The 15,331-nt window shown below is 45.0% G+C and overlaps 1 protein-coding gene across 2 annotated transcripts in view; it reads right to left on the reverse strand.

Moving 5' to 3' along the window:
• Nucleotides 1–15,331, reverse strand: part of VIPR2 (vasoactive intestinal peptide receptor 2) — a 73,867-nt gene that overhangs the window by 15,562 nt on the left and 42,974 nt on the right. For both annotated transcript variants that reach the window (XM_053553909.1, XM_053553908.1), the window contains exon 5: nt 5,401–5,498. In XM_053553909.1, coding sequence (XP_053409884.1) covers nt 5,401–5,498 — 98 coding nt within the window. The remainder of the gene's footprint in view (nt 1–5,400; nt 5,499–15,331) is intronic.

The raw sequence follows: 15,331 nt of genomic DNA on the forward strand, positions 1-15,331 counted from the left end.
AGAGAGCAATGACCTTGTGCTCTTTGTCAGTGCCTGTTAGCCGAGCCTTTCATAAAATTCATTCTATTGTTAACTCTAAGTCAAGATCTTATAGAAAAACAATCAGAGTGCTTTCCAAATATTTAACAAGCACAGACTAGATGACAGTATAATTTATATTTTCTCAGAGCAGCACCTGTGGCTCAGTCGGTAAGGCTCTGGCCCCATATACAGAGGGTAGCGGGTTCAAACTCGGCCCTGGCCAAACTGCAACAAAAAAATAGCCGGGTGTTGTGGCGGGTGCCTGTAATCCCAGCTACTCCGGAGGCTGAGGCAAGAGAATCGCTTAAGCCCAGGAGTTGGAGGTTGCTATGAGCTGTGTGATGCCACGGCACCCTACCGAGGGCCATAAAGTGAAACTGTCTCTACAAAAAAAAAAAAAAAAATGTATATATATATATATATATATATTTTTTTTTTTTTGAGGAGGAGCCTTCTCTCCTACTCAAAAAAAAAAAAAAAATATATATATATATATATTTTCTCACTGGTATCTCATGGAATTTGAAACCTCAAGGAAAGATCTTATGTGATGTTGCTAGGCATGAATAATTATATCAAATGAAAACTTTTCATGTTATCAGTCATACTTAATGATTTAATATATTATTCTAACATGAATAAATATGCAGAATATTTTAATTGCAATAAACAACATCATATAAACTGGCTGGAAAATACCATAAAAATGTGAAAAATTTAGCTTTGTTTGTCAACTTATGCCTTGCTCTATTCACATTAATAATGAGTTGACACAGAGTTAGTTAAGTTCGCCTAACTTGGCAGATATGGTTTGCAAACAAGCTTCTGCTGCAAAATTAAATCAATTCTTCTAAAAACAATGAACTAAAGAAAAGGGGAAATGGCACAGTGGGTCATGCCTGGATGCCAAGGCTGGGTGGATTGCCTGTGCTCAGGAGTTTGAGGCCAGGCTAAGCAACAGTGAGACCTTGTCTCTAAATAAAAATAAAAAGAATATCCAGGCGTTGTGGTGGGTACCTATAGTCCCAGCTACTTGGGAGGCTGAGGCAAAAGGATCACTTGAGACCAAGAGTTTGAGTTTACTGTGAACTGTGACAGCATGGCACTTTACCCAGGGCGATAAAGGGAAACTGTCTCAAAAAAAAAAAAAAAATGGGGGGAGATGACTTTTGGTGACCAATTCATTTGAAGGAGAATTTTTAAGTATATTTGGACAAGTTGATATATTTGAGCACTTTGTCAACTGTAGATTTTATAAGATCTAAATGCAGATCAAATATTTCCAAATCAAATTTTGTGGCCAAATTGACCTACATTGTGTGATCTAAAAACTGTGAACACAACAATGTAAATAGGTCATTAATATTCTTTTAAATTGATTACATTTGAATTGATAATATTTTGGATCTAACAATTGCATAAAAGGTATTATTAAAATAAACTTTATAGTTTCTTTTTATTTTTAAAATGTGGCTCCTAATACACTTGGTATCACAGGAGTACTCTGCTCCCTGATTCTTTCTGCTGGCCAGTGCGCAACCCTGTGGTTGCTGTGGCTTTGGCTCCTCCTTTGGGTGCCCATCCAGCCCCTCACAGACACCCACTCCTCCTTGCTGGGGACATCTGCCTGCTTCAGCACTTTCAATTCCTTCTGGAAACCTCTGTCCAAAGCATGAGGATCCTTCTCTCCTACTCAAAACCTCTCAATCAGCCTCTAGTCTAAGATTCTGCAGTCTCAGGCCCCAGCCATTTCCTGAGCCTCATTTTACTATTTTCTCTCCTGCCCACTGTGTGGTGCACACTTACAGCTGTCGCCTCCCTGTCCTGCTGCCTGGCTCTTGTCGCCAACACAACTCTGCTCCTCCCATAAGACGCTCAGCAAATGCCAATGGGAACCTTCCTTTGGGCTTAACTTCGGATGATAAATTGCTTCTCCCTCAAATGCTCAGAACATTTTGTTTGTAACTCTTATAACACTTAAAATCTGGGAGGGGAGGGAGGTGGGAGGTTGGGTGGAGGGAGGGTGATTGGTGGGATTACACCTAAGGTGCATCTTACAAGGGTACATGTGAAACTTAGTAAATGTAGAATGTAAATGTCTTAACACAATAACTAAGAAAATGCCAGGAAGAAAATGCCAGGAAGACTATGTTAACCAGTGTGATGAAAATATGTCAAATGGTCTATAAAACCAGTGTGTGGTGCCCCATGATTGCATTAATGTACACAGCTATGATTTAATAACATTAAAAAAAACACTTAAAATCTGCTTTGCAGAACATGTGACTGTGAAGGCACAGCTGCCAGGAGTCTGAGTGAGGCTGCGTTGGGAAGGGGGTCCACAGCGGGCTCTGGGCTCACCATCTCCATGGGAGGTGTGATCACCTTGCCAACCAGTGCCAGGCTGCACATGCGCCTTATTGAACACCTGCTTCATCAATAAGCATCACTGCATGCAGTCCACACCCACAGCACCTCAGTGGGTGAAGAATATGAGTAGAATCTAATGTTTCCTTGGTGTCTGGGCAGCCTCGGATGCTGAGCTCCAGGGCGGAAGGGCCTGGCCGGCTGGGGTGCCCACACCGGGCATGCCCCTCCATCTCTCCAAATCACCTTTCCTTTCCTCTATGACTTCCTTTTTTTGCCTTCCTTTCCTCCCGCCATGAATTTTCATGGTGTGGGGCTAGGGATCTGTGGCAGTCACCCCACCCCAAGGACACTTTTGTCCCAGCATTGTGAATTTCCCAGCTTTCTGCTCATTCTGTTTCACTCCAGAAGCTGAGTCCACAGGTGGGTGACTGATAGAAACCAAAGTGTGGCTTCCAGCGAGGAAGGCTACAGCCTGCTCACTAGTGATGGCTGGGAATGGACTTTGAGGGCTGTGGGTGTGAGAGCGGGTGTGAACCAGTGCCCCAGGGCCTCCGCTCTGCCTAGTGCAATGGGGAAGTGACAGCAGTCTTCCAAGGAGGATGTAAGTTCTAAAGCACCTACAAAGTGCTCAATGAAGTATACATTAGCAATTACAGTCTTCCCTTGTTACTCATGGGGGCCCCAGGACCCCACCCCAAAGCCCTGAGGATCCCAGGGAGACAGACCTCCCTACTCGCTCTGTGTCTGGGACACGGCCATACTGTCCTGCCAGCTGCTGCAGAGGGTCAGGGCCATCTTGTCATGTCCCGGTTATGGGGCAGCAGTGACTTGCACTTGGAACATGGTCTAAGAATTAAGTAGCTCCATTTTTCCATGCGCAAAACAAGGATGTGGTAACTTACTACTTTTAGCTTGTGGGTCTGTGAAGAATAAATGTTTGAGGACTATAAGGAATGCTGCTTCCTGGGTATAATACGGAGGCAACAGAGCATGTTATTTTTATAATATGAAATTTAGAGTCAACTGGCTCTCAAAGCTCTGGAGGAGTTGGCGAGACCCCACAGGGGCCCTGGGTGAAGGCAGAGCCCAGAATCCTGCCTGGCTGGGACACTTTTCTGCACATGTCATGAACGCAGTCATCAGCAGAACAGCAGTCAAAGCAGACATGTCCGCTTTTTTAGGACAGAGTCTCACTCTGTTGCCCTTGGTAGAGTGCCATGGTGTCATCACAGCTCACACAACCTCAAACTCTTTGGTTTAAGTGATCCTCTTGCCTCAGCCTCCCAAGTAGCTGAGACTACAGGTGCCTGCCACAATGCTCAGCTTATTTTTCTAATTTTAGTAGAGATGGTCTTACTCTTACTCAGGCTGGAGACATGTCCTTTCTGCAATTAAACAGTCGCAAGCTAACTAAAATAGGAGACTGTGTTTGATGTCCATGAAACCATCTAGACTCCTTAAAGGATCAGTGTTCCTATGTGTAATAATTTCAAATGCTCTTGGCTAGTTAAATACATCACGCTGTACAAACTCAAAGGATGTTAATGTATGTCGAAAACATGGATTGTTGAGAATGGGAAAATAAAATAAGTTCTAGTTTGATTAGTGTGTGTCAGCTTACCTCCCTAAATTTTTCCTTTGTTTCTTCAGCAATTTGAAAAATTAAACAATACATAGCAGACACACCTCTTGGGGGCAGGACTTAATTATAAGAGGGAATTTACCTAACAAAGCCAAACATTGTAACCTAATTCTTTGTATCCTCAATTAACGTGAAACAATAAAAAAATACATAGTAACATATAGAGCAATGGTTCTCAACCTGTGGGTTGTGACCCACAGGAACTTGTATTAAAGAGTCATGGCATTAGGAAGGTTGAGAACCACTGATATAGAGGGTAATAGAACATATTAAAATCGTACAGGTTTTTTAAAAAGTATGAGAATATGATAGATTTTCCCACACTTTCCAAAGTGTAATTCTGGATTAAAGGCACAGACTTACTCTTTCGGAAATCATAAACCGCAGTTAAGATGCCTGGAAAGTGAGAAGTTCAACTCAGTCATGTTTGCTGGGCTTCTCAGCTATATTTGTCATCAGTCCTGTCTCATTTATTTTTCTTCTAAGTATAAGTCTAATAGGCTTTTGCCAGGTTCTAGAAATATCCCACTTGCTATTTCACTGATTTTATCTGACATGCCAGTGAACATTTTCTCTATATTTTAGCAAAGAGAAAATATGTGGTAATAGAAACACTTCAATAATAATCAAGATATCATTAATTTTATTTAGTGTTAACGATGCTTTAAGACATGGATTTAATCCTAAAACATGAAAATAGCTCTTCCAACAGAGAAACTTCTGTTCTAGGACCAAAGTCTTCATCCTTTAACCCTGACCGACCACCTGTGAAATGTGGGTTATCTGTCACCAAAGAGACCTATGAAGGACTCAGGAGGGAAGGGGCATCCAGCCTCATCCCCAGGAAGGAGCAGGCAGCCACATGCTGTGCTGAGCCCTTTCGCAACTGACACATTACATCCACACTTTACAGATGCACTGAGAGGTTAAGCAATTAGTCCAAGGCCATGCAGCTACCGCAAGATTGACCCAGCTTCTGAACCCAGACAGTATTCTGATTCCACCTTCATGCTTTTAAATATACTGGAGTGTCTTTCAAGAAAGCAAAAACATAGAATCTGCTGGGCCAAAGGTGAGGTCACCTCACTTCTGTGTTTCATAGGCACCTGGATGATGACCAAGTACTTACTAAGTGACAGTATGGTTCACTGTCATCTGAAGTGCTGTCTCACAGGTGTTGGTGTCACGTCTCCTGCTCCCAAGCGCCAGGGCAGCCCTGCTGGCTTCGGGACCAGGGGCTCCCACCTGAAAGGCCCTGACCTGCCCCCTCAGGTGCTGAGAGGCCTGACCTGCCCCACCTGCCCCAACCTGCCTCCAACTTTGCTTGCCACGCAAGGTCCACAGAGTGGATCATTTCTACTGATTACCTGAAGATGCAAAGAATTATGCTTCCAGTTGCAAGGGACATCAGGGAGACACTGTAGCCCAGGGTGTAAATGGCCTTCACCAGAATATAAAACGTGATCTACAAAGAAAGAACATATCAGTAAACTGCTGGTGCCAGCATCAGACCTGGAAAGGACTGCCCCTGCTAGGGCCCTACGGCCACCCACCTCCACCTGAACCAAGAGGACATTCACTGCTTTCCATCTCTCCTATCACCTCCCCTCAGAACTCATCACAAGCAACCATCTGGCTTTTGCAAAACAAACCTATGCAAGGGAAGGTCTGCCCCCACGGTCTGTCCCCAATGAAGGAAAGCTCAGGGAGGGAGCAGGGAGCTAAGTCCAGAAGGAAAGCATAGTCTGTGCCCAGAGCAGTGCACTGGAGAGGCACCAGCCTTCTGGGGACACGTGTTTGGACAGCTCGAGTGGACACACATCTGAGGACAGTAAGACACCCACTGACAGAGTCAAGTGGAGGGACCTGCCCAAATATAGTGACTCGCCCATGAAGAACCAACCCCCCACCCTTCCAACAGGTGTCCCACCCAGAAAAGAGGATTTTCCAATCCCCACCCTTCTGACCTTTAAAACTCCCATCCACCATTACCCACAGGCAGATTTCCTTCTCCAACTCAGCTTGCCCTCACTGCGGTGGAAATACAAAGCTGATGTTGCCCACATAGAACCTAGATTCTGTTTTCCTTTTGTTTTGCGTCTCAGAATTATTTTTATTTCAGTCTTTGACCTCTCATTTTGGCGCTGTGACTCAGATTGGGAGAAACCCCCTTGGGGGGCCAAAATACACCCCCTCAGATCCAACTAGATGGACTCTTGTTCCGACGAGATGAAGGAAGACAGGGGAACCCCTCACCCCTGCCCAAAATTCATCCATTTAATGGTGAGGTGAGCATTTGTCTAGAATCCCTTTCTGAACTTTTTAAAATGTCTCTGTTTCCCCACTCCAACTCCTCTTCCCCTCTCCCTCCATCTCTGGAGCTCTTAAGCAGTTGTATATAGCCCCTCTTTCAGTTTTAAAAAAACTCTGGTGCTCCGTACTTAACCCTGGCAAGCCAGGCTCGCCTGTCCAGTGGCTGGTGTCTGGGGACACCCTGCCATGCGCCTGGGCTACTCTTCTGACTGGTTAACCCCAGTTTCACTTTTTCTGGCTGTTTCACATGTGGAGGCTTAGTACCTCCCTGATCCCAGCCCCAGCCACCTATATGCTCTCTTTACATTCTCGCTTTAACCTCATTTATTTTTTCACTTCCAATTTCCAATATGGGGACCACTCAGTCACGAATTCCCCCTTCTTCACCTTTAAGCTGCCTTTTAACTCACCTCAAGCCTCTAAAGCTCTATCTAGACCTTAAACCTAAACGCCTCATTGTTTTATGTAACACTGCCAAGCCAATGGTTCTCCATGGCCTACCAATTCTCACTGATCTCAACAATTACTGTGGAAATTAGGCAAATGGTCAGAGATTCCCTACCTCCAGGCTTTTCTCTTCCTCCAAAACATTCCTTGAGTTGTCTTGTGAACACAAATGGTCTGAAATTCCCTACATCCAGGTCTTTCCCTTCCTCCCCCAACCTCATTCCTACCCACAGCATTCCTACCTGCAGAATTCCACCCCATCCCCCACTCTCTCCACCGCCCCCCACGGGCCTTCCACTGCACATTATAGAGAGTAAAAAAAGTGGCGAGAAAAAATGTGAGAGAAAAGAAACTTGGCAGAACTCCAAAAATTCCCCCAGGGCCCTCAGACACCCCCACCCCCACCCCAGCAAGATCTCATTGATATGGCCTTCAAGGTGTGGCAGTGCCTCTCAGAGCTCTAGTTATTGGCTTCTGCCGTTGGACAAAACCTATTACTTCTTGAAATTCCTCTGAGCAGTCCAAAAAAAGAAAATCTCTCTCGGGACCATGTTTTAAATGCAGTAGGCTGGGACAACGGGCAAAGCAGTAACCAAATCTAAATCCTCCCCACAAGCCGTGTCCAGCTTATGGAGCTCCTCACTGGAAGTCTGACTGCCCAGATCTTTCTGAACATCTGGTTTGCAGTCACTCATGGGCTCTAACGAAAATTCCCGACCTAAGCATAGCTGCAAAAGACTGATGATCCCCAGAAAATCAAGATGCTCTCTGGATGTCATCCTGGAAACCTAAACTCTGGGTATTTTTACTAGTGGATGTTTTGGACCAGTAATCCTCTGTCTCATCTGTCAATTTATTGACCAGGCAGTCTCCCGAAAAACAACTGTTAATATCCTTGCCCTACATGGATATCAACCAGTTCAAACTGAAGACCCAAAATGTTCCTGTAAAACATCCCTCCCTTCCCCTTCCCCATTTTCTGTTTCCTTACAGGGAGCCCAGACTGCCCGTCATCCTGCCTCCTTATAGTAGGCTAAAAAGACGGGGATGATAGAGTCAAATGGAGGGGCCTGCCCAAATAGAACTACCCCCCACTCTCTGACGGATGTTCCACCCTGGAAAGGGGAGGTGCCAACCCCCACCCTCCCGACAGATGTTGCTAGGTAATTGCCCCAGAAAAGCCCCTTCCTGCTTTCAACAGACCAAGACTAGCTATCTCACTCTTAAAGTTACAGCTCCTTTCCAAGCACAGGGAGTTGCCCTCTGAACAACAGGGAGTTGCCTACTAGACATCTCCTCATCTCCCAGTTGCAAAACTTACCTCATCTCCCTGTCCCAATTACCCGCTGAAAATTTCAAACTTATGGCCTGCCCCTAATGGCTCTTCCCACCGGAGCAGTAACTCCTTATTGGCTATTCCACCATCCCATCACCATGCTGAGACTTCCCCTAACTGAACCTATATAAAGGTGCATTTCTTTTGGTCCCTCTCTCTTTTCTCTCCTCCTTGGTGCTGCTCTGCAGTATCCCTAGTCAATAAAGACCTTTCATACAAGCCTTGGTGGTCTGTGAGATCTCTGCCGGTTGAGTGCCACCCTTTCAGATGTCCCACTCTGGAAAGGTGAATGTGACAACCCCTCCCCCCCTTCTGACAGATGTCCCACCCTGGAAAGGGGAGGTGCCAACCCCCACCCTTCTGACCTTTAAAATCCCCATCCACCTTTACCCATGGGCTGATTTCCTTCTCCAACTCAGCTTGCCCTCACTAGGGTGGAAATAAAAAGACAATGTTACCCACACAGAACCTGGATTCTGTCTTCTGATGTCACAGGCACAGGGATGAGGCTCCCAGTGCATCCTTGAGCCAAGCCAGTCCCTGAGCTCATTTTTATTTCTTAATGTTTCCTGCCTTAGTGGGTTCATGATTTGATAGTTTTAATCTCTGTGAAAGCACTAGGCCCAGGAGGGATTAGTGATAATTGTGATCCAGAACTTCTAGGATCCCTGTCCTGGTGTGGCTGGTCCTTGAGAAGGACCCACAGTGCTGGCCCTGTGCACAGAGCCACCTGGTCTGCAGTTGCTGCAAAACTAATTACTGCATGTAATATAAAGAGGAAATAATCCAGGATGAAGTTTATTTTTGCCAAGAAGTCTTAAAGTCTACACAAGTACTATGAAACCTCATTGCTATTTTACAATAAAAAATTTTAACCAAAATATAAAAAGCTATGCTTTGGTTTATTAGTTTTGGCTGAACTATAACTTTATTGTTAAATTATTATTTGGAACATCTAAACTCATTTACTTTAAATTGTAGGAATTCTCCTCTTGGGAACTTGGACCCTGCTACTTAGGGCAGCTCACAAAAGGGCAGAGGGCAGTGTTCACAGGGTCGTTCCTGTCCGTTCCTGTTCTCCCCAATCCACCCTCGAGGAGACACCATGACCATCATGCTGACCTCGCCTGCCTTCCCTCCCTCCCTCCCCTGACAACCAGCTGAGGCCCCTGGTGGGGCAAGGTTGCAGGAGGGCAGAGGGTGTTTGCTCTTCCTCCCTCCCCATCCCCAAGCTCTGGCATTCAGGGCTTCTCCAAATGCTGGTCAGTGGGACCTGGCACCAGGGTCCCTCTCTGCCCCTCCAGGCCAAGGGAACTGGCCTCCTCATGGCAGGGGCTGGAGGCTGCACGGTTCTCATCCCTGGGGTCTTGGGATGCAGACTCTGCAAGAGTTCCCTGCAGTGGCACAGATGTGTTTGCCTGTGAGCCCCAAATTGACACGCTGGTCCCTGCATTCACAATTGAACTTCTGAGGAACTCAAATCCCCACACAAAGCACATTGGGCTAACCGGACCCATGCTCTACACACTAAGCTCCTTGAAGATCTGACCAGAGCACAGGAGAGAGGATACAGCACCCGGCAGTTCTCAGAAGTCCTTTCTCCTGCCCAAAGCCCCTCCTCCAAGAAATCTCTGGCTTCTCCGTGGTGCCGCAGTCCACCTGCAGTCACCCCACAGGACCACTCTGTCTACTACAGGCTGTCTGGGCCTAGTGTCCACTTCTTAATGAATGAATGGGAAAGCCACACAGCCCAGAGCTGTGCGATTTGGATTCTTCTGGGACAACCCATCACTTCATTTCTTTGAAGCAAAGTCATTCATCCCAATGTGTGTTGTTGGCGACAGTGGCACTCTTGGGTATAGGCGTTCCTTTCCCGCCAGGGGCTTGTTCCTGCTCTGTCTTGTGCAGTCCTGGGACTGCAGGTGCTGCAGGGCCTATGTGGCAGCCTGTGCCCTGCAGCAGCTCTGTGGGCTGTACAGGTCTCCGCACTGCATCTGCCACCCTCTCCTTGCACCTTTCCTCGAACTCTGGACAGCAGAGCGAGGACAGGGGTTCCCTGGCTCAGCACAACTTAGAAGGCTCAGCAGTGGCCACCACATTTCAGAGAGACAGTGCTGATAAACGTCTAGCAAGGAAGTTAAACATAGCCTTCAAATAGTTCAGGTAATCAAGTTTAGCATAAATTCTGACTTGACACACTAATACGTTAACATGACTTTAGAGGGATTTTTCCTGCCTTTTTAAACCTCAGGGGAAAAACCAAGACCCGAGGGTGACGTGGATGCCGGCATTGTCCAGTGTGGCTCTTCCCATGTGTAGCTCTTTAGATCAAATTAATTAAACTTCTCTAAAATGTAACCTCCTGTCACTCAGTTACACCAGCCACATTTTAAGTGCTCAAGGCCACATGTGGCCAGTGGTCACCACACTGGACAGGGCAGCTCTTCACTGCAGATAGTTCTCTCAGTGCTGGAGACCAATGGATAACCTTCTACCCACATAACCCTCTCGAATGTTAACACTGAGACACAAGTATTCACGCACTCTAATCCTACTCAAATGGGGACCAAATAGATGCTTCGATCAATTTGAAAGCATCACCTGGTTTTGTTGTGGAGATAGTCCTAGCACAGGGCTCCAGATTCAAGGCAGTGGGCTAGGCCTGAACTTGCTGCCTGTGGCTGAAGTTCTGTGTTGCCGTCCCTGGACACAAAGTACAATCTGCTCTGAGCAGCACTAACCCTCCCATGGAGTCCTGGAGCCCTGTGAAGGTGAGTGACTACCCCACCCCAATACCTGGGCGCTCTGCTCACCTTGAGCTTCCAAATCCTCCAGGGAAAGTGCTCAGCTTAGTGCAAGTGTTTCCACAAGAGTATCCACTGATCATTACAGGGCTTTGGAAACACCAGGATTTCATGCTAGAGAGGACAGTCCAGCAGGAAACACATAGCCGGCACAAAAGGGCCTGACCTGAGGCTCTGACTCAGGGAAATACGTGGCCACAGCAGAAGTTAATTCCAGCACTGGCTTTGGAAGGAAACATTTGCAAGACCTTGAAGTTCTTTCTGAGGGTCCAAGATCCTGTCAAAGCCAGGGAGAAGGTTGGGATTCAGCTTTGTCACTTGTACTTGCCAATAAGAAGCCAAGGCCCTGCCAAGGTCACTGAACAATGATTTATGGCTGAGCAGAACGGCTGCCAAGTGGGAGGGCACATTCTCAAGTCGGCCCGCCCCTCTTGTCCTGTCTGAACCAGCCTGGTAGAGGCTGCTAGCTGTGGATCTCAGGGGAGCTGCCCAGGCATCCCCAGAAAACACCCAACCCAACAGTGCAGTGTGTTTTCCTCAAATACTGAGACATCTAGCTCCCGACGTTGACGGTTGTTACCAGCTGCACCCCACTGTTGTGTGAACTGCCCACCAAGAAGGAGGTGCCTTGTGTGACTCCTGAGACCTATCAGCCATGAGGCCAGAGCTCTGCTGGGTATAGGCTAAACTTATTGTCACTGGGGTGACTGGACCAGATGGGTGGTTGCAAGGCCGATGGAGTGTCTCTTCCTTAGAGCCCTCCCCGTCAGACTGTGCCTGTCCCCTTCAGGAGTTTCAGAGTGAACCTGGTTCCAAGGGTCTCCATGGCCTCTCCTGCAAGCACCACGCTGTGCTCCTCAGATTCTTCAGATGAGTGTCCATGCTCAACCTCTTTGAGGGCCAGGCCTCCTCCTAGTCTGAAGGGGAGATCAGCCATGACAGGCAGCTGTGTGCATCAGACTGTTCATGGAGAAAAGGTGTGATGGCTTTTCTCTTTAACTCTAGATCCAAAAAATGAAGAGACTCATGCTCTCCCAAGTCTTTTGGTGAACTGCAATTCGTAATATATAAAATAGGCACAAAAGGTACAGTTACGTTGCCTAGACAAAGGCAGAGAATTGTTAAACATTTGTTGGATGAATGAATCAATCACAAGGGTAAAAGTTGGAAGGCCGGCTCCCCCAGGAGGGCAGGCCTGTGAGGATGCGTGCCTTTCTGTGCCTGGAGCAGCACTGCCACACAGCAATGCTTAGTGGGTATTTATCAGGGTAAGTTAGAAAATGCTCAGATTTGCAATAAGCCACAAAGTTTTTTCTTATATAGACTAACATAGTAGAAATGTTTATAAAATATCAAAGCAAGAAAAAGATGAGAAATAAGTTACATTTATATATAATTGAAGAAAGTGTAAGGTACAGGTCTGTGCTAGAAAGGTCAAAATGTCAAAGAAATGAGTAATGTTCTGGGGCTGCAAATATTACCAGAACAGATTTAAAGAAAATCTAAAAATAATCAATGCCAGAAAGGCATTTTTTTAAAAGTCAGTGAAATATGAGCTATAAAAATGTCAGTGAACCTAGTAGTTTTCAGAGGTGAGTTTTTTTAATTTTTTAAGGAACAAGTTATTCCTGGGAAGAAAAACTGTCCCAGAACATAAGAACAAATGGAGAAAATGCCTAACAGTTTATTTATAAAACAAGAATGAGCCTATGGTCAAAAGCAGACATCACACTGAGACAAACATCAGAAGCGAACAAAAATTGCAGGCTAATTTCACTTATAAATACAAAAGGGACGATCCCAAATAAAATATTTAGGATATAATAAAATCAACTTATAAGTATGTTAAAAACACAAACCTCAATCAAGGAGATTTTAATCATATGCAAAGATGCTATGTAATTATGATTAATACAACATACTGTGTCCATATGAAAAAATGCTCTTCTCAACATTCACTCACCCTTGTTTATTTCCTCAGTAAATAGAGCTATAACTTCTTAGGACTCACTAGTTGGAACAACTCACTTGGGTGCACGTAATACTGTCTGCAATTGAAGCCAGCTTGGGAAAGTGTCCTAAGCCTTTTAGGGGCTGTGGAGCTGTTTGCTATCTAGAAAAACCATGAACTTTTCTCCAGAAAACTTGCACACAAGCCCCTGTGCACATTTAAAGTCGATGGACTCATCGGAGTCCTCCTGGGTGTTTCTCTGTTAAAATCAGGGACATCCACTGTTCCTTCCACAAAATATCTTCCAAATTTTAATCAATAAGGTAAAACATGTAAAATAAAAGTTTTCTATTTATTGAAGAAGAAACAAAACTGCTACTTATGGGTGGGGTAAGTGCACACCCAGAGAAATCAAGAAAAGGCAACAGAAATAATCAGTAAAACTATCAAGTAAATGGAATTAGTTCTCATTCAAGATAGCCACACAAATGGTAAACAGCTAGTAAGAAAATTCACAGGACACATCTGGGCCTAAATTTCAGAAATGGAAGCACTTCCTGGAGCAACAGAGAGAACGGTCAGAAAGGTGCAGAGCTGCTCCCCTGAGGACAAGGACGCCACTCTCCCACAGCGACAGTGAGAGTCACAGGGTGTCTGGGGGCTCGTAGGGAGGACAGAAGTTCTGGGGTTGATTGTAGAATAAAGGCTAGGACAAGGCATGGATATTCAGTGGCAGACAGAATGTGGCTGTCTGCTCAGGGAGGGGTCTCTGAGTGTGAGGAGGCCCTGGAGGGGGGTTTCATCTAGTGGAGAAGGGGCAGGAAAGTCAGTGTGATTCTGGGAGAACTGGTGAAAACATCTGTTCTTATTTACTACAGTTACTGCAAATAAATTCCCAGTGGATTAGAGAGTTACTGTAAAAATATTCATAATATAAAAGAAAATACAGATGATTGGGAAGGTATCTGCTCCTATACCACAGAAGACCTAGTAGGAAAGCAAAGGGAGAGTCCATAAAATAAATGGCAGATAGATTTTTAAAGATTTTATTTGCATTACCAAATATATCTTACAGTTGAAGACCAACAGGAGAAAATACTTGTAATAATATAAGGGCAATTGTCTTGTAGATAAAGAGCTCCTACCGTCAATAAGGAAGGAAAGCATTCTAACAGAAAAACTGCCAGAAAAGACAAAATTAAACAAAACATAAATTAATAATAAACCTAGGAAATTTTTAAACTGATAGTAACTAAGAAAATATAATTAAAATACTATATCTTTTTATGTCCATAAAATCGGTGATAGTTGAAAATATAAAACTTTGTCTCGGTGAGTGCTATGGCCTGAATGTACATTGTAGTTCCTATCCGTGTCCACACTCTGTGTTGGAACTTCACCTTTATGGTGACAGTAGTAAGAGGAAGGCCCTTGAAGGGTGATTAGGTCATGAGGGTTCTGTCCTCAGGATTGGGATCAGGACCTGGGATCAAGCCTCTCATAGAAGAAGTTTGAGGGCGACTGACTGGCCATTTACCGTGTGAGATCAGCAAGGCACCATCCTTATAGCCCAGAACAAGCCTTCTTAGACCTCAAATCTGCAGCCCCTTGATCTTGTACAGTTTAGCCTCAAAACTGTGAGCAATAAACTTCTGTTATTTATAAACTACCCAGACAAAGGTTTTTGGGTGCAGCAGCCCCAACTAAGACAGTGAGAGTATCAGTTAAATGGGCATCTGCATGTATTTCTGGTGGGAATATACATTTGGCATATCTTTTTTTGAAAATCATTTCACATTATATGATCAAGAGCATGAAAAATATTCATAACTTTTGCCTCTGGAACTTGACATTTATACTAAAATTTATTAATTAAAATAATAAGATATTAAGAAAACATCCACATTGTGAATAGTTTAGTAATTCTAATGTTTAGTGTGACTCAGTCAGGTTAATAGGATAAAATATCTGCTATGATCTGAAAGTCTGCGTTCCCACAAAATTCATACGCTGAAATCCTTACCCCCAAGGTGATGGCATTTGGGAGCTCATGAAGGTGAAGCCTCAGGGTGGGATAAGCACCTTCATGTTATAAGAGAGACCCCAGAGGGGCTGCCTCACCCTTTCCCCACATGGGAAAATAATGAGAAGATGTCCTGTACAAGGAAACAGGCCTCACCAGACATAAAACCTGCCCGCTGGACTTCTAGTTTCCAGAACTGTGAGAAGTAAATTTGTTGTTTATAAGCACCCAGTCTGTGTATTTTGTTACAGCAGCAAGTATAGGCTAAGATAAAATTCCACTAAAAATCATTCTGTGACCAGGTGTCTATAAGAATTTGTTTTCCAGAAAGTAAAGAGCATGTAGGGAGACTGCAGTACAGTTGTGCCTCTGATTTTGTAAATACTCTGGGTGCCCTGGATGCTTATGGCCCTGTAGAAAGGCA

The sequence above is a fragment of the Nycticebus coucang genome, chromosome 11 (assembly GCF_027406575.1).
Source record: "Nycticebus coucang isolate mNycCou1 chromosome 11, mNycCou1.pri, whole genome shotgun sequence".
Classification (NCBI taxonomy): domain Eukaryota; kingdom Metazoa; phylum Chordata; class Mammalia; order Primates; family Lorisidae; genus Nycticebus; species Nycticebus coucang.